Below are 20,257 nucleotides of genomic sequence, written 5' to 3' on the forward strand. Positions count from 1 at the left end.
TTGGACTTGACCTCGTGTGAAATCATACTTTCGGATACTCAAATAAAAATCAGTCCTATACAGGGGCACCTGCATGGTTCAGGCAGTTGAGCATCTGACTCTCGATTTCCACTCAAGTTGCTATCTCAGGGTCGAGAGATTGAGCCCCGTATCAGGGTCCACGCTGGGCATGGAGTCTGCTTGAGATTGTCTCTCTCTCTAAAATAAGCAAATACATCTTTAAAAAAATCAGGGCCACCTGGGTGGCTCAGTCAGTTAAGCATCTGCCTTTGGCTCAGGTCATGATCCCAGGGTCATGGGATAAAGCCCCACATTGGGCTCCCTGCTCACTGGGGAGCCTGCTTCTCCCTCTGCCGCTTCCTGTTGCTCCCCTGCTTATGCTCTCTATCAAATGTATAAATAAAATCTTTTAAAAATAAATTAAATTAAATTTTAAAAATTAAAAAAAAAAAATCACTCCTGTACCATGAAGACACCATTCATGTGGCCTAATGTGCGAGCATATAGCATCTTAAAGAAAGAAGCAGGGCCCATGACTCTGGCTTTGAATCTCGGCTGTCTCCCATCCATCCACCTGTGAGCTCTGATGGAAAGGACTTGCCCTCTGCTCTCTGGCTGTTTGATGTACACAGTACTGCCTTCCCACAAGCAGGCTGTTAGAAAGATTTTTAAAAGCTAATGGATGGGAAAATGCCAGACCAGCACTGCCTGTGACCACCACCCCCACCACCACCAACACAGACATCTCCCCAGAGTGGCTAACCTATGCTAATGCACTGCAAATTTTGGCAAAAGTGCAGGTGAGTCTTTGGTGCAGCAGGTTTTCTGGTCTCCCCCACTGGAGGCAATGGAGACCCTGGAATGAAGGAGCATCCCCTGAGAGATGGAACTGGGGATAGCCGAGATGGAGAAAAGGAGAGATAGGGGGATGGAGGTGGAGAGACAATGAACTGAGATATGAAAAGGAACATGACTCTATTTTGTACCCCAAGCTGGTAAGACAGATTGTTGGTCTCTCATATATTGCCACCTTCCTTATAAGACCTCAGCCTGGTAAGCCCAGAGTCACCTTCATGACTGGCCCAGGACTGAGAACCTCAATAAAGATCCCCATCCCTTCTTCCCTTCCCTTCCTCTCTGGCTATTGGTAAGAAGGCACAGGGAGTAAAAGTAGACTCTCAGAAACAAAGAAGCAGAGGATCCAACTCCCTCTCCAACTGCATTCTTTTTTTTTTTTTTTTTTTTAAGATTTTATTTATTTGACAGAAAGAGCACACAAGCAGGGGGAGGGGCAGAAGGAGAGGGAGAAGCAGGCTCCCCACTGAGCAGGGAGCCTGACTCAGGACTCGATCAATCCCAGGACTCTGAGATCATGACCTGAGCCAAAGGCAGACATTTTACTGACTGAGCCACCCAGGTGCCCCTCCCAGGCACTCTCTGGGATCACGTTAGGAAGTTTAAGTCCCAAAGGATTTAAGATGGTGCTGGTACACTGTTCCCTTATGATATAACTAGCCCAACCATTTGCCGACCATGCCGAAGCTTAGCCCACGCTCACATTCCCTTCGGAGATAGACCAGTATGACAAATGAGGCTCACTAAAGCTGTCCAACCAGGAAGAATTCAAAAAAAGAAACCCAGTCTGGGCGGATTAGAGTTTGCAGTTTGGTCTAATCTCCTGAAAAAAACAAGATGCTTAATAGAAAAAAGAGTACGTTACTAGGGACTCTTTGTATGACTTCAGGGTTCAAACCCTACAAATGTTCTCAAGGACTTCAAAGTTCACTCATAATGCTTTCCCTTAGCTCTAAACATCTTTAAAAAAAAAACAAAAAACAAAAAACAAAACAAAAACCTGAAACATCATCCTGATGAATAGATCCTAGTTAAGGTGATTCTATTAAGGTCCCACTTTTAGCAACTTCTAGAAACAAGAAGGTCAGCTTGGATTTGGTTCTTGGAAAACAGGATGCAGGGATCCCTGGGTGGCGCAGCGGTTTAGCGCCTGCCTTTGGCCCAGGGCGCGATCCTGGAGACCCGGGATCGAATCCCACGTCGGGCTCCCGGTGCATGGAGCCTGCTTCTCCCTCTGCCTGTGTCTCTGCCTCTCTCTCTCTCTCTCTCTCTCTCTCTGTGTGACTATCATAAATAAATTAAAAAATTAAAAAAAAAAAAAAGGAAAACAGGATGCAAATACAATAATGTTAACATGGTGTAAAATCTAGAGAAGGAGGAGGAGGTGGGGGAAGGGGAGGAGGAGGAGGGGGAGGAGGAGAAGAAAGAAGAAAGAAGAAGAGGCATTTCCCAATGACTGAGGGAAAATACCCCAGGACATTTTGCAGTTCCAAACCCAGATGGCCCACTCTGGGCAGAAGTCAAGCAAGCACACAGCTGTGGGTCCCCCATAGATTCAAGCAGCCTGCCTTATTCCCAAGGGATTTGGTTGTTTTCTGTTCCTGAACTTGGGCAAAATGGAAGGAGGGGCTGGTATGTCTGGGCACACTTGCAATATTAGAAAGAAGTTATCCAGAAGTTGAAAAATAACAAAAAGAGGTCAGCTTGGCCTTTCAATACCATACTAACACACGTTTAACAGGCCCACCAAAGATCCTGTATTATATAAATCTGTTAGGCACTATATTCACTACAGATTAAGAGCCCAGCTAGAGATAAGAATCCCATCTGTGCAGAACATTTAACTCCATATAATGCTGTAAGGACAAACCTCGCTGAGAGGCAAGGACTTTAAAAGACAAATCCTAGGTGAGAAGCTTGAATGCAAATATTCTGGGAGAAGCAATAAAATGTATCCAAAGGACTTCAGTTTGACTACTCAGAGGTAATCCCAGACCCTGTCCTGGAAGGGGCTTGCCTGAGGAAAGATGGCAGCTTTCTCCAAAAGCTTGCCTAGCACTCGCGCCACTATAGACATTCCCCCTCAAAGTCCAGGAACTCTCAGGTACTACAAATTCCACTGGAGATGAAGGGGGTGGCAGGCTGAGAAAGACCTACTTGAACTTGGTCGAGCCATTGCTGGGCAAATCCGGGTTCCAGTGGAGGCTGGAGACTTCAATCCACGATACAGCCCATAAAGTAATCGACAGGGGGCAATCTGAAGAGGTTGCATCAAGTTGTCTTTGTGGTACTAATTCCTGAGATGGGTTCTAGAAAAAAACCACAGAAACAAATAAAATCAACTTGTTTTTGTACATACATGTGTGTATCTATCTATATGTGTGTGTGTGTGTGTGTGTGTGTGTGTGTGTGTATATATGTAAGAATGCCCTTTATAAAAATCATTAGTAACAGATCTGGATGGTATTCGTCCTCTAAACCAACTGTTTCCCACTTATGTTCTCAAGCACTCCCAGGGGCCCTGAAGCAGTGGTTCTCAAAGACTGGCTCCCAGACCAGCAGTATTCTCCAAGTTTGAGAAATACTGCCTTAGAGGCTTGGGAAGGGGTAAGATGGAAAAATTCATTTGAAAAAATCAAGTTCTGCTTTTTAAAAGGTATGAAAAGGTAAGGAAAAGGCATGCCTTCTCAACTTTTGATCAAAATACAGTTTCTACGAGAATGTAAATTCTGAGAATGGAACTGGGCAGGGAAGACTTGTACTATGCCACCAAATAAGACCAAGAGAACATCAAGTCAAAAGAAACTGTGACTTAAAGCACATTTAGTAAATTTCTATCCAGCCCTGAGGAATTTTATAAAAAACCAGACACAGAGGAGGACAATATTTGGCTCACTGACATCAAAAGGGTAACTGGCAGGGCTGACTCTGATCGAGTGGGCAAACTGTTGGAAGAACTCAGAATGAAAGGTCTGTAGATCTAGAAAACAGAAAAATAATACATTTACCAAAATGTCATAATCCCTTTGGAAGACAACCTATCAAAATTACCAGTGCATTTGCCCTTTGACCTAGCAATCCCAAGTGTGGAAAATTTTTAAACAGAGTTGCCCACATCCAAAATGACAGATCTACAGTTGTTCTTTAGATCACTGTGGTTGATTGGAAACAACCTATCAATGGGGGATGAGTTCAGTAAACAATGGCACAGTCACAATACCCAGAATGACAATAAAATATGCATATGAATCCACCAATATGACATTCTAGAAGGGACAAAACTAAGGGAACAGAAAATAGGTCCAGTGGCTGCCTGAGCAGGGAGGAGTGAAAACACAAAGGGGCCGGAGGGGATTCTCAAGGGTGACAAAACTGTCCTACGACTTGATTAAGGCTGTGGTTACAGGATTGTGTCTGTCGAAACCCACGAAACACTACACTCAAAAAGGGTTATTTTCCTGTATGTGAACTATAGGATAGTTTAAAAATAAAGGTAATGGGCATAGGGTTTCAGCTTTGTAAAATAAAAAGTTTTAGAGACTGATTATACAACAAAGTAAATGTACTCACTTAACACTACTGAACTGTTCCCTTAAAAAGGGGCACATTGGGGCGCCTGGGTGGCTCAGCGGTTAAGTGTCTGCCTTTGGCCCAGGGCGTGATCCTGGGGTCCTGGAATCGGGTCCCACATTGGGCTCCCTGCAGGGAGCCTGCTTCTCCCTCTGCCTCTGTCTCTGCCTCTCTCTGTCTCTCACGAATAAATAAAACCTTAAAAAAAAAAGATGGGGGGCACTCGGGAGGCTCAGGGGTTGAGCATCTGCATTTGGCTCAGGTGGTGATCCTGAGGTCCTGGGATGGAATCCTGGGATCAGTCCTGCATTGGGCTCCCCACAGGAAGCCTGCTTCTCCTTCTACCTATGTCTCTGCCTCTCTCGGTCTTTCATGAATAAAAAAAATGGTTAAGATGGTAAATTTTTATGTTCTGTGTATTTTACTACAATTTAAAAAAAACAAATGAACAAAGTGATTAAATGTAACTTGCCACTGTATTTATAAGCAGACAAAAAAAAAAAAGAAGTGATGGCTGGTATAAGCAGAGCAGAGGATAGTAAGAGAGGTTAAAAATAAATGTCTGAAACCATAAGAGACTCTTAACCATAGGAAACAAACTGAGGGGAGGGAGGTAGGGGGAGGGGGTAACTGGGTGACAGACATTAAGGAGGACAGGGTGGAAAGAGCAGTGTTACATAAAACTAATGAATCACTGAATCTACCTCTGAAACCAATGATACATTATATGTTAATTGAATTTAAATAAAATTTTTAAAATATTTTAAAATGTCTGGAAGATGAGGCTCAAAAACCAGTTACTAAAAAAATTTTAAAATGAAAAATAAAATAAAAAGGTTTTAAAAACCTGTTAGTGACAAATTGGATTATTTCATTCCACAAAGCATTCCAATGTGCTGATTTCATGTTAAAAAAAAAAAAAAGACATTCTCTCTTAATCTTTTTTTTTTTTTTTTAATGTAAGCTCTATGCCCAACATAGGGCTTAAATTTACAACCCCAAGATCAAGAGCTGCATGCTCTACCGCCTGACCCAGCCAGGCATCCCAAGACATTCTCTAGAGCCTTGACCGATATCTCCAGAATATAACGAGGGGAAAGTCAGATGCATATAGTGTTTTGTAAGAGAAACGGAAGGAGATAGTATATACTATAGCATTTATCTATATTTGCATTTTAAAAAATGGAAGATTTCCCAAGTAATGAGTAAAAAGAGTTGGAGGTGGGGTGAGAAATAGCATGTTTGGAGACCAGAGGAAAAGCAAGGATTTTCAATGCATGTGTTTGTAGGTTTACAGTGTCCATGCTCTCCAGTGAAAGACCACAAACACACCTGAGGTTGAGCAAGTTGCAAGGAGAGAGCAGCACACTGAGGACCTGCAAAGTGTCTCAGGTACAGTGTTAGCACGGATTTATTACAGGAGCCGGGTCTGTGTCAGGAAGGCTAGTGAGAGTTGCTAGAAGCAAGCTTTGTTCTAGACCGTCAGGGAATAGGACACCTTGGTTATCTTCGTGAACCTTCCTGAAAAGGTGCAACGAGTGAAACAGGGCTAGAGCTGGGATCAAGACGCAGCAGTCTCTCCTATTAGCCAGGATAGGAGGATGGTCTGTCATTTTTGTGGTTTAGAAAATGTTCTTGTTTTTGTCTGGGTTCAGACCTAATTGATGGAGTTGTCTTGTCTTTGTCCTGATTCACTGTGATCACAGGAGAGCCTTGTCTGATGTTGGTACTCTGTGAAATTATGTTCAACAGAACACCAGGGTCCATTGCATAGGGCCAGGACAAAACAAGGAAGCAAACCAAATGTCCGTCAACTTATAAAGGGGGAAAAACAAAAAACAAAACAAAACAAAACACCAACTGTGATTCATCTATACAATGAAATATTATTCCACAATGAAAAGAATAAACTGCTACTCTATGCAAAAACATGAGTGAGCTTTTAAAGTATTATGCAATAGTAACTTGACAGGAGAAAAAGCTAACAGACCCAACCTCAACTGAGTGATCAAAATTAACATCGTCAGTAATAAGACATACTGACTTCATCTACCTCCTTAGAGGATCCAATGAGAGGGCAAAACATCACTTCTGTAGAATTTCCCCCAAAATGCATTTAATTATTAAAAATACACAAACTCCAGTGGCGGAAGCATTCTACAGCAAAATTGACTGGTACTCTTCAAAAAAGTTACCAAGATAATGAAAAATAAAGACTGGGGACTTCTCCCCAGATTGCAGACTTAAAGAGACATGACAAAGAAATTCTCCAAAGGGATTCTGGGTTGGATCCAAGACATGAAAGGAGACACTGCTGGGAGAAGTGGCAAAATTTGAGTGAAATTTTGCAGAGGCAAAAATAGCAAACAGTATCTTGCCAATGTCAATGTCCTGGTTTAGATCCTTGTATTCTAGTTTGGTAACACGTTAACCTTAGGGGAAATTGGATGAACAATATATGGGAATTCTGTGTACTATTTCTGCAACATTTCTGTAAACCTAGAATTATTTTGAAGTAACAAAAAATAAAGAAAAGCATTATGCTAAGCAAATGAAGCTAAAACCAAAACCTACATACTATTGAGATCATTTATATGATATTATGAAAGAGCAAAACTGTAGGTACAGAAATCATATCCTTGGTTTGCAGGAACTGGGGGAGGGAGGAGGCAGGGAGGGCCAGGGAACTTTTTTAAAGCAGTAAAGCAGTGGAAAATTCTATGTCTTTATTTTGTAGTGGTTTCCAAAAACTCATGGAACTGTATAATAAGAAGGGTGAAATTTCATAATACCTAAGTCAGATTTCAATAAACCTTACTTAAAAACAAAAAGCAAGCACAATGACAAATTTGCAGCATAACCCATCCCTGATGTAATCAAAAAGATTAGAGAAGAAGCTTGGAATTTTGAAAAAGAGGGTAGGTTAGAGAAAAATGGTGTAGTGCTGGTTTCTACAACAACCTCATGGGACAAGACCCTCTCGCTGCCTGGAGTCCTTTCTGCAAAGAAGGAATGCAGGTCAGAGCCTGGGAACACCAAAAAAGGCCCCTGGCTGCTGATGGGGGTGGGGGAAGGTGGGCTGACTTGGGTACAGAGGAACCCTGGTAAGCAGCCTGCAGACTGCAACAATGGGAATGCTGAACCATCATGAAAATCACCCTAGTGCCCCATTTATAAAGGATGCAAGGGGGAAATGGCTTGACATGATTTTCACCTGGCATGGGCAGGATAGGCTTTTAAGAAACTTCAATTTATTTGGAAAAACTAATTATTTTAAACACCTCAGTAAGTAACAAGTGAGGTGTTGATAGTTTTTTTTAATTATGGAAAAACTTAAACATACACAAAAATAGTATAATGAATTCTTATGCTCCCATCAGCCAGCTTCAATAATTATCAAGAAAAAATTCATTTGAGGCTTTAAGATACTGTCATAGGTGATAACTGTTAAATCTGCACATCTTGATAAAAACTGTGAAAATCAAAGTTCCCAATACTGGGAATACTAACTTGCCTAAAACTTTCACACGTATTACATGAAGTTACTTATGTGATCATTTTTAGCTTAATATATATCTTTAGTTACTTCTCTCAAAAAGGAAGATGTTTGGGCAGGCCTGGTGGCTCAGCGGTTTAGCGCCGCCTTCAGTCCAGGGCATGATCCTGGAGACCCCGCATGGAGCCTGCTTCTCCCTCTGCGTGTCTCTCATGAGTAAATAAGTAAAATCTTAAAAAAAAAAAAAATGTTTGACTCCACTGCTAAAATTTGAAGACATCACTTTGTTCCAGAAAATTCTTTTCTTCTTCTGTAGGTTTTCAAATGTTTGCAAACATTCCTGCTTACGGTCAAAGACTTCTAGGTAACTCCTGAATAAACTGTCCTATTTTTTTCCTCAGACATGAAGGTAGGATTTTAAAGCATTAAGAACTTTAAACAATTTAAGGAAAATCCAATCAACAGAGGCATTAAAATAAAGCAGCCGGCTACAGTGCTCTTTGTCTATACAGTTCTTATGCAAGAAGGTCTCAGTGATAGGTCTTCTGCCAAATAGCTATGAAATGAAGACAAATCTTCATTCTATTCTGAGCAGGAGTATTGAATTTGTTGCTAATTATAAACAGTTGTCAAAAATTTGAGAATACTGGGGTGCCCAGCTGGCTTATTAGGTAGAGCATGAGACTCTTGATCCTAGGGTTGTGAGTCTAAGCCCCACTTTGGGTGTAGATATTACTTAATAAAATCTTTTAAAAAATTTTTTTAAACACTTGGGAATATTAAGGAATTTTTTATTGTATGATTGACAAGATTAGGACATAATGCCTGGGTAAAATGTTACTAATTTTTCATCTAAGTTTTCCTATTCAAATGTTTTCATTATTGAGTAATAAAATTACTTTCACCAGGAACACTGAACTCAAAATAATAAAGTAGGACGAAGTTTTACTTGTTCATGTTTCAACATTTCCAAAAATCAGTAGTTTCTAGATTCTTTGCCTAGGAAATGCAATCACCAAGTACTTTTTGGGAAGACAGCTTTAGGTCTCATCTAATCCATTAGACGTGAATTATGTCTAATGACACACATGTGTATTACACATACAGATGCATGTATACACACACTCACGGGCTATAATACAATCAAAATACATTCTAAACATATATATCATTTGCATTTCATATCTCTTCTCATACTAACTTATTAATTTATTAGTAGAATCTAAGTTTTCCGTGTCTATCTTAACTAATGAATCAGAAAACTTCTGGTCTCATAAAACCATTATGCTTCCTGTTTTACCAGTGAACATTTCACATGATTTTTTTTTTTTTTTTTTAAAGAATGTGGGAAACGCTTTGCTAAATTTTCCATTAATCCAAAGGTGTTCTGCAAGTCTTTCCATGAATGTGCAAAGTAGGAATTAAATACAAAACATTTACGTGTTTTACAACAGTGCCACCTGAAATGTGCTTCCAAGATCAAAAAATGCTCAGAACGTAAGATTATTTTCAAGATGCTCCCACAGAGGATCTACTGGAAGCATCTTCTATGCCAACATTTATTTGCCTCTCTGGGGTGTCAGGGTGAGCAGTGGCTCTACCTTCCACAAGCCTACAACCCTGTTCAAGTGGAAAAGCAAATTTCTCTGGCAGCACAGGCCACCACTGTGCTGATTCAGTGAATGGAGAAATCCATTACCCTGCCTTTTATATTCAGGGAGGGAAGACAGGACCACAGGGGAGAAAATAAATGCATTCATCAAACAGTCATTGGGAGCTTTCTGGGTGTAGGACTGGCTCCCCAAACACTGGAGGTTATTCTGGGTGAATGGCAGTCTCTTGTTTAACCAAACTTTTGAACTCACCTACTGAATTAGGAAAAAAAAAAAAGAAAAAAGAAAAATGTCTGTATGCTCCCTGTGGCATCCTACCAGTCCTGAAAAATACAACAAATGAAAGGTTAGATCAGGAATTCGAGATTAAGGATCCCCGGGTGGCTCAGCGGTTTAGCCCCTGCCTTCAGCCCAGGGCCTGATCCTGGAGCCCCGGGATCGAGTCCCGCGTCGGGCTCCCTGCATGGAGCCTGCTTCTCCCTCCCTCTGCCTCTCTCTCTCTCTCTCTCTCTCTCTCTCTCTCTCTGTGTGTCATCATAAATAAATAAATCTTTAAAAAAATATTTAGGGATCCCTGGGTGGCGCAGCGGTTTGGCGCCTGCCTTTGGCCCAGGGCGCGATCCTGGAGACCCGGGATCGAATCCCACGTCGGGCTCCCGGGGCATGGAGCCTGCTTCTCCCTCTGCCTGTGTCTCTGCCTCTCTCTCTCTCTCTCTGTGTGACTATCATAAATAAATAAATAAAAAATTAAAAAAAAATATTTAAAACAAAAATAGGAACTGCAAAAACTTACACAGATAAATACTTCTTGAACCTCTCAGAGCTAAGTGCGTGCAATGGAGCAGTGCCCGGCCATCCCCTCCACCAACTGCTCTCACCAGGGCCACCAGACACCTCCATCCACCTGCTAACCCGCGTGGTGGTCTGGCTCCTCCTGGCCACGTCCAGCCTCGGGCCTGCTGGATCACCCCCGCACCCCCACCCCCACCCCCACCGCCACCCGCACCCCCACGGCAAGCAGGTGCTGCCTCTGGCTCCCGAGCACCACGCTCCCCAGGTCTCCGCTCCTCCCCCGCCGCCTGCAACGCGCAACAGCCGGCTCCCCGCGCTCGCTCCCCGCCCGCCGGCCTCCGGACCCCTCGCCCCGCAAGCCTCAGGCACCCTCTCCGGGAGCCCGACCTCCCTGCCCCACCCCCGCCCCGCAGCCACCAGCCCCGGCCGCCGTCACGGGCCACCCAGGCTGCGGCGGGGGCCGCGCGGGCTCCCCCGGACCCGACGCTCGGCGCAGGCCCCCCGGGCTCCCCCCGCGCGGCGGCCCACCGGGCCCACCTGCTCCGGCCGCCGGACCTTGAACCTCGCTTCCGGCCCCCTCCCTCGTCTCCCGGGCGGCGGCGGCCCCCAGGCTAGGTCCGGAGCACGCCCGGGCTCGAGGCTCCGCACGGGTGGCGGCCCTGCCCGCGGGCTCCGGGGGGTCCACTCCCCTCCCCCTCGCTGCTCCGCCCGTCAAGGACCCCGGGAGCGGGGGAGCGCGCATGCGCCGGCAGGCCCCGCCCCTGGCTGGCCCCGCCCCCTGACTGGCCCCGCCCATGGCCCCGCCCCCCCGGCCAGCCCCGCCCCGCCCCGCGGGGGTCCGGGTCCGCTGCAGCCGAGGGAGGCCGCCGAGCAGTCCCCGCCGCGCCGGGCCCACCTGCCCGGGCCTCTGTGAGCGACCCTCCCTCTTAAGTCGTGATTTATTACCTCTTTTCTGCTTGGAGCCACCGCTGGATGATGCAGCTGCGGGACAGTGCATTCCAGATTGGGGCAGCCCTCCTTGAAACGCTGCTTCCAGTGATGGTGCTTCCAGTTGGGTTCCCTGGCACCACCACTGTGATTTTTTTTTTTTTAAGATTCTATGTATTTATTCATGAGAGACACGGGGGGTGGGGGCAGAGACACAGGCAGAGGGAGAAGCAGGCTCCATGCACCGGGAGCCCGACGTGGGATTCGATCCCGGGTCTCCAGGACCATGCCCTGGGCCGAAGGCAGGCGCTAAACCGCTGAGCCACCTAGGGATCCCCCACCACTGTGATCTTTACCTGCGTGCTCGCTTTGAGGGTCTCTAAGGACTCAGTGACCCATGTGGTTCTGCATGTCTGATTCCCCTTAAAATCGCTCATCTTTCTCAGTTTGGATTCAGGCTTACCACCGGCACGACCGTTACTACAGTGGAATGGCTCATGAGCCTGTCGATGGATCTGAACGGGAAGTGCTCTGGGAACTTGAGATGAAAAAAAAAGTGTTACCTTAACATTTGTTTTCCCGTCTCAAACCTCAACCACTTCCTAATTTGGCTGGAAATTCAGCACACTTTGGAAACCCCTCTTGCTCCCACAGGCTGTACCAGCCAGCCCCTCAGAGAACCAATGAGGCCAAGGACTTTGGAGGCAGGCCTCACATCTACCTGTTTTTTCCCTAATGTGTTTATAGCACTGACATGGTGGCAAACACTTATAAGAACTTAACATGCATTAGGCCAATTTAAATCTGCCCCACCACTGGATAAAACAGTGTAAACCCCATTTTCAAGTAACTGTCCAAGCTGTTGGTAGAACTAGGATTTGAACCTAAATGCTTTAGCTCCAGATACAAAGGTCCAGCCTCCCAAACACACTGCCTCTCACCAAGGAGTTGTTCTGTTGCTTTTCATGCCTGTGAGATGAGCCACTAAGTGTTCATCCTTCCTTTCATTCGGACACTGAGGAGGCTCAGTGCCCCTCACTGCCACCTTTCCTGGTCTCAAGGCCCAACAAGTACCCTCAGCCACCACCCACAGGTCCAGCCACCACTGAGGCATGGCGTTCCATCAAGGTCCCTGAGTCTACTACCTACAGCTCCCTTCCACCCCACTCTCCACCCCATCCCTTCTTCCAGGCTCCAAAGAGCTGACTCTTCCTCTCAAAGCATCAGCCACCAACTTCTCCTTCCAAGCTATTCCAGCTGAAATTCCTGATGGCCTTGTTCTTTCAAACAGACTGTCCCTTCATCCTGAAATGTTTTCTCCATTCTATTTCTCTCCCCCACCAAGCTCTAGGCTTCCCTGAAGATGACCTTTTTGTCTCTATTTGCTCACCAGGGAATTTCCATTCCCTCACAGTACCTGACAGTGAATGCTAATTGATTATTTCACTTCATATATATTACATGAATAAATGAGCATCCTCACAGGAAAGCAGCCTAGAATTCAGAGGATAGCAGCTTAGCTATCTTGATCAAAATGAAGAAGCAAATTACTTTTTCTTTCATGTTGCTTATGAGTCCCTAGAAGCACAAAACAAACCAAAATTAAACAAGCAAAAACAGTTTATCCATAACTCACCCTATTTACAAAGGTTTTCCTGGCATAACTGGGCAGTTTAGGAGCACATAGGCTGGGAGGTAGTGTTTATTGCCTCCTCCCTTTGGTGAGATTCAGACATGCCCAACTTTACCTCTGGGAAGAAAATCTCCCCACACCCCAACTTTTATATCCTCTTAGAGTCACTTACTTTGCTGATTACCATGCTGCCCCTCACGAGTGGACTGTCCTCTTTAAACCTCTGATACAAATGCAAACAGGGATTTAAACATATAGGCTGCATGTCCTTTATCAATGGACTGATTTTAACATACTTATAAGAAGGCTAAAATTTTCCGAGGGTTTTATTCAATACCACGGGAGAGCAGCAAGAACATAGACACCAAGACTGCAAAACTGGGGCACCTGGGTGGCTCAGAGGTTGAGTGTCTGCCTTCAGCTCAGGTCATGATCTGGGGGCCTGGATGGAGCCCCACATCAGGTGCCCTGCTCAGTGGGGAATCTGCTTCTCCCTCTCCCTCTGCCCCCTGCTTGTGCTCTCTCTCTCTCTCTCTCACTCTCTATCTCAAATAAACAAATAAAACCTAAAAAAAAAAAAAAAAAGTAGATTTCCCAATTAAAAAAAACTTGCAGGGGTACCTGGGTGGCTCAGTGGTTGAATGTCTGCCTTCAGCTCAGGTCGTGATCCCAGGATCCTGGCATCGAGTCCTACAGGAAGCCTGCTTCTCTCTCTGCCTATATCTCTGTCTCTCTCTGTGTGTCTCTCATGAATAAATAAATAAAATCTTAAAAAAAAAAAAAAAGGATAAGATCAAAGTCCCAGCTGTGTCCAGATGTCCATTCTTCCTTATGTGGGAGCTCTGGGTAGTTTCAAGGGTCCTTTTAGCCATAGTTCCCTTGATGCAATCAAGGCCCTCTCAGTTTCTGCATCTTGGCAAGCTTGAACCTCTGCTGGCTGAGGCCGTCTCTCCCCTGGCAGAAAGTCCACGAAATAGGACCCTTTCCAAGAAAACCACTAGCCAACTCCCCTCCCATGGGGCCATATCCAGCCCATGAAAAATGTGAATAAATCTTTTCCCTGCCAAATCCTAGAAATGAGGGTGTTCCTACAAAACCCTCACTCTCTGTTGTACCGCTTCAAGCCTGTCTAGCCTCATCTTCTCACCTTTGGGCTTTCTCAGGTACCTACCAAATATCAGTCCTGGAGTCCATCCAGCTCTAGGGCACACAGGTCAAACGCTCTGGGTGCTTACTGAAGCCCTCTCCTCAGTTAACTGGAGGTTAAGGACGGACTCCCCAATGCTCTCCCATGATGGTACAGGAAAGACACCTACATTTTGAGGCACCTGGGTGGCTCAGTTGTTTGAACATTTGCCTTCAACTCAGGTCATGATCCCAGAGTACTGGGATCAAGTCCCACATGGGACTCCTTGCTCATGAGGGAGTCTCCTTCTCTCTCTGCCCCTCTCCCTGCTCATGCTCTTTCTCTCTCACTCTCTTTCTCAAATAAATTTTTGAAGAAAAAAGACACCTACATTTTAACAACTATACTCATGTCTTTCCTTCTATAGGCCTGAGGGTGGGTGAGGGGCTAACAGTAACAATTAGCTGATATTCCTGAGCTTTTTCTAAGTGCCAGCCTCTTATCTGAACACTTTGCATGGATTATTAAATTCCTTGAATCCTCACAACGATTCTGTGGCTTCTGTGACGTGGTGCTTTGATGATCTTCCTTTTGCAGATAAGGAAACCAAAACACAAAAAGGTCAGCTGGTCTCCCCACAGTCACGAACTAGTAAGGGCAGAGTCAGGATTTGGACTCAGGCACTCTAGCACCTGCACCCAGGCTGTTGACCACTGTATCCCACTACATGTGAATGATCTAGCACCTCTCTTTAAATGGTGAAGTTGTGGGACGTCTGGGTGGCTCAATGGTTGAGTGTCTGCCTTCAGCTCAGGTAGTTCCTGGATGGAGGCCCGCATCAGGCTCCCTGCAGGGAACTTACTTCTCCCTCTGCCTGTGTCTCTGCCTCTCTCTGTGTGCATCTCATGAAAAAATACATAAGATCTTTAAAAAAAAAAAAAAAAAGGTGGGGGTGCTGGGGCACCTGGGTGGCTCAGTGGTTAATCATCTTCCTTTGGCTCAGGGCATGATCCAGGGGTCCTGGGATGGAGTCCCACATCGGGCTCCCCACAGAGAGCCTGCTTCTCCCTCTGCCTGTGTCTCTGCCTCTCTCTTTCTATCTCTCAAGAATAAATAAAATCTTTAAAAATAAATAAATAAAGTAAAAGGTGGGGATATTTGTTAGCCACTTTGTCCTCAACCTTCTGAATCTCAGCCAAAAGCTTGAGACAACCAGAAACATTGCAATTACCACCTTGATCCATCCATGATTATAGTGTATGTGTGTGTATTCTTTTCTTCTGGTCCCTACACTGTTCTATTTTTCCTGACTTACTTTTTTCTCTGTTTTGATCTTTCATGTTGAAGACTTTCCTCAATTATCTAGTGATCCTTGACAACTCTTCATAAGTAAGACTGGCAATATGTGATAGGATTCTTTTTTTTTTTTTTTTTAATTTTTATTTATTTATGATAGTCACAGAGAGAGAGAGAGAGGCAGAGACACAGGCAGAGGGAGAAGCAGGCTCCATGCACCGGGAGCCTGACGTGGGATTCGATCCCGGGTCTCCAGGATCGCGCCCTGGGCCAAAGGCAGGCGCTAAACCACTGCGCCACCCAGGGATCCCTGTGATAGGATTCTTAGGGTGTGGGAGGAGGAGGAGGAGGAGGTGTGCATCATTGGGCCTCATTGTAGGGTCACTGGATGAGGACAGAGCTAGTTCATGGGCATAGGGTACAAAAATATCCATCTCTGAGGCCTGGCATGAACCAGTAAATCATTTTCCTTCCAGGCTGTAGGCCCTGGAGAGACCTCTGCACACACACCTCTGCTTTCTCAGCTCTGGTCATCCATTCCTCCATCATCTTCTCATTGTCTCCAAATGTGTTACCATTTCTTATCTCCTGTTTTTCCTGAATTTCTTTGATCTAGCAAGGTTACATTCCCTTTCTTGTTTTCTTTTTCCTTTACTCCCACTTCAGAGAGGTCTCAGGGGAAATGAAGTGTAAAGAGCTCTTCATTCTACTGCACTTAACTGGAATTTTCTCTTACTATTCCGTTTCACAATTGTCCTTGATATTCTCCCTGGGAATTTTAGAAAAAACCTGGCTCTTTCTAAAATCAAAATCTATTGGTATTTTTTTAAGAGATCAAGTTTACTTTATAAACTAATTTAGAGGGAATTGACAAATTTATAATGTTGAGTTTTCCTACTAAAAAAGTATATTTTTTAGAATATATTTAATTCAAAACATCTTTGCACCCTTTTGTTTATTGTAGCATTTTTTATAATAGACAAGATATGGAAGCAACCCAAGTGCCCATTGATAGATGAATGGATAAAGAAGATGTGATATACATACATACATATACACACACACACACACACACACACACAGATAGATATAAAGAAATATCACTCTGTCATAAAAAAAAAAAGAATAAAATATTGTCCTTTCCAACAACATAGATGGACCTAGAGGGTACTATGTTAAGTGAAATAGGTCAGACAGAGAAAGAAAAATACCATGTGATTTCACTTATATGTGGATTCTAAAAACAAACAAATGAAAAACAGAAAGAGGCTCATAAATACAGAGAACAAACTGGTGGTTACCAGGGGTGGGGTGGGAGAAGTGCGAAATAAGTGAAGGGGATAAAGAGTACAAACTTCCAGTTACAAAGTAAATAAATGATGAAGATGAAAGGTACAGAATAGGGAATATAGTCGATAATATTTTAACAACTCTGTATGGTGAAGATGGTAATCAGACTGACTTATCACGGTGAGCTGTTGTAATATGTATATAATTGTTGTATCAATATGTTGTCACCTGAATCTAATATAATACTTTATGACAACTATACTTCAACTAAAAAAAAGGTATATACCTTTTCATTCATTCAAGACATCTTTTAAAGCTCTCTTTGGAGTCTGCTTCTCTCTTTCTCTTGAATAAATAAATAAAATCTTCAAAAACAGCATTCTATTAAGTGTAAGGTGGTATCCCATGGTGGTGATTGCCATTTCTCTAATGAATTACTATGCTGAGCCTCTTTCCATGTACTTATTTGCCATTTAAATCTGTTTGTTGAAGTGTCTGTTCAAATATTTTGCCTATTTTTAAAAATCTGGTCATTTTCTTATGATCAACTTGTGAAATTCCTTAGCCAGGTATTTGTTTTACAAATATTTTCTCTGCTGCTTGTCTCTTCATTTTCTTACAAGCCTCTTTTAAGGATCAGGGGTTTTTCAATTTTGATAAGTCCAATTTATCAAAAAAAATTGTATAGCTTATGATTTGATTTTTGTGCCCCAAGTAATCTCTGCCTAAACCAAAATCACAAAGATTTTCTTCTGTGTTTTATTCTAGAAGTGCCTTGTCTTGCATGATAACTACTAGTCAAATGTGACTACTTAAATTTGAATTAATTAAAATCTTATTAAATAAAATTAACAGTTCAGTTCCTTAGCCACATTAGTCACATTTCAAGTACTTAATATCCATGTGTGTCTACTGGCTATTGTATTGAATGACACAGGATGATAATAATACATATTCATTTTTTTAAAGATTTTATTTATTTATTCATGAAAGACACACACACAGAGGCAGAGACACAGGCAGTGAGAGAAGCAGGTTCCCTGCAGGGAGCCCAATGTGGGACTCCAACCCAGGATCCCAGGATCATGTCCTGGGCTGAAGGCAGACTGCTGAGTCACCCAACTGCTGAGTCACCCAGGTGTCCCAAACATTTTCATCATTACATAAAGTTCAATTGGAAAATGTTGCCATAGAAGTTTGATAGTTTTGGGCTTCACATTTAGATCTGTGATCCATTCTGATCCAATCTCACTCCTGAGTATTTCAAGAGAATGGAAATATAAGTCCACAGAAGCACCTCCAGGCAAATGTTTATAGCAGCTGTATTCTTAATTGCCAAAACCTGGAAACAACCCAAATATCCATCAATTGTGAGTGGATAAACAAATTGTGGTACAGCCTTACAAAAAGATACTCCTTAGCAATAAAAAGGAGCAAATGAATAAGATATGCAACAATAGGGATGAATCTCAAAGGCATTATGTTAAAGGGGGGAAAAAGCCAAACTCAAAAGGCTACTTCCTGTATGGTTCTATTCATGTCATACTCTGGAAAAGGAAAACTTTTCCAGGCATAAGACACAGACTAGATCACTTGCCAGAGGACTGGGGTGGAGTAAGAGATTGATTACAAAGACACATGATTTTACAACACTTATTATCTCACACTTTCTGTAGGTCAGGGATTTGGGAGCAGCTTAGTTGTATGGTTCAGGCTCTGATCTCCCAGCTAAGATGTCAGCTAGAGCTGTTGTCATGTGAAGACTTGGCTAGGGCTTGTGGATCTTCATGCTAAGCTGTTCCCATATTCTTGACTTACAGCAACCATGAGGAAATAAATATTATTTTAAGCCATTAAGTTTTGGGTTAATTTTTCACATAGAGATAGACAAGTAATATCAATATCATATCAATGTCATATCAATACATATCAATGGCAGAGAGAAAATAGCAGGGGCCCAAACCAAGAGAAAGAACTTAGAGCCTGTAGGGACTTGGTAGGAGAGGTAGCCTCTCACCTCTGAGCTCAGCTGGGAATCTCCAAGGCAGGGAACAAGGTGTTCAACTAGACTGGGTTAAAGAGGGGTTCCTCTGATGTTTTTGGAGACAGAGAAGGAGAATTAGGCATTGAATAAGAAGAAAGACATTGTTACTCTTGGGACTCTCCATGTGCACAGGCTTCACCCAGGTCCAGAATCCTTTGAATTTGCTCGTCTACTCCATAATGGATGTGCATGGTAGAAGGGAGCACTGAGAAAGTCATATCTGGACAACTGCTAGCAGAATGGGAGCTTAAAAGAAGAAAGAATTGATAAATACAGAACTTCTGAGAGTGGATTCAAGGAAATAAAAATTCAGGCATGCTAAACAGGATTCAAGAAGAGGACTAACGTTTGGAGGAGAGTAGTGGTTTCAGGTAGAGCACACTGGTCATGGAATGACCTGCCTCCATCCTGTCTGCTTGACAACATAGGAGCTCTAAAGAGGGAAGAGCTTATGCAAAATTAAAGCATTCGGCTCATTAAATTCTGTGATCCCTGGGGCTCTGGGTCTTTCCTGGGGGCCTCTAAGAATGGAAGCCAAGAAGAGGAGTGTTTACAAGTCATTACCCACTACACTGGAGAAATGACATGTGAACACTGAATGGCCCAAGTAGACTGTTAAGCAGTGGGTGGGGCTGATTCATTTTGCTGAAATGGGCAGTGGCTTAAAGGAACTTGGAGATGTCTACTAATATGAAAAGGAAGACAAACAACAACTCTGTATAACAGTGTAGTTATACAAGTGTGGGCTATTTGACTAACAAAATAAGTGTCTAAGTAGTAAAGTGACCTTATTAGTCACCATCAGCTGGTGAGGTCTGGGGACATTCCAGTTATAGAAGAGTAGTGGTCTTGTTCTTAATTGCAAGCCACAGAAACCAATCCTGGCTGGTTTAATTGGAAAAATGATTTTATTGGGGCACTCAGTTGGTTAAGCATCCAACTCTTGATTTCAGCTTGGTTCATGATCTCAGGGTTGTGGGATTGAGCCCTACATCAGGCTCCATCAGGCTCCAAGCTGGGTGTGGAGCCTGTTTGTATTCTCTCTGTCCTTCTCCCTCTGTCTCTTCCACCTCCCATATGCACATGTGCTCTCTCTCTCTAAAAAAGAAGAAGAAGGAGAAGAAGAAGAAGAAGAAGAAGAAGAAGAAGAAGAAGAAGAAGAAGAAGAAGAAGAAAAGAAAAATGATCTTATTTAAAAAGATATTAGGGGGCAGCCCGGGTGGTTCAGCGGTTTAACTCCACCTTCAGCCCAGGGTGTGATCCTGGAGACCCGGGATCATCAAACCCCGCGTCGGGCTCCCTGCATGGATCCTGCTTCTCCCTCTGCCTGTGTCTCTGCCTCTCTCTCTGTCTCTGTGTCTCTCATGAATAAATAAAGACACAGAGAGAGAGAGAGAGGCAGAGGCAGAGGCAGAGGCAAAGCAGGATCCATGCAGGGAGCCCGATGCAGGATTTGATCCCGGGTCTCCAGGATCACACCCTGGGCTGAAGGTGGAGCTAAACCGCTGAGCCATCTGGGCTGCCCTAAATAAAATCTTAAAAAAAAAAAAAAAGAAAAAAAAAAGGATATTAGGTAAATAACTGTAACTATAATAATTTGTTAATGAATGGAAGA

At 43.6% G+C, this 20,257-nt stretch overlaps 1 protein-coding gene across 3 annotated transcripts in view; it reads right to left on the minus strand.

Moving 5' to 3' along the window:
- SIRT5 (sirtuin 5) overlaps positions 1-11,054 on the minus strand; it is a 37,746-nt gene extending 26,692 nt beyond the window's left edge. The window contains exons 1-3 of one of the 3 annotated variants that reach the window (XM_077886425.1): positions 10,864-11,054; positions 3,756-3,835; positions 3,013-3,164 (exon numbers count right to left, since the gene is read on the minus strand). In XM_077886425.1, coding sequence (XP_077742551.1) covers positions 3,013-3,127 — 115 coding nt within the window. In that variant the 5' untranslated portion in view covers positions 3,128-3,164; positions 3,756-3,835; positions 10,864-11,054. The remainder of the gene's footprint in view (positions 1-3,012; positions 3,165-3,755; positions 3,836-10,863) is intronic. The other 2 variants (XM_077886424.1, XM_077886426.1) reach the window with 2 other exon arrangements.
- Between the last annotated feature and the right edge of the window lie 9,203 nt (positions 11,055-20,257).

Source organism: Canis aureus, chromosome 37, assembly GCF_053574225.1.
Source record: "Canis aureus isolate CA01 chromosome 37, VMU_Caureus_v.1.0, whole genome shotgun sequence".
In the NCBI taxonomy this organism is placed as follows: domain Eukaryota; kingdom Metazoa; phylum Chordata; class Mammalia; order Carnivora; family Canidae; genus Canis; species Canis aureus.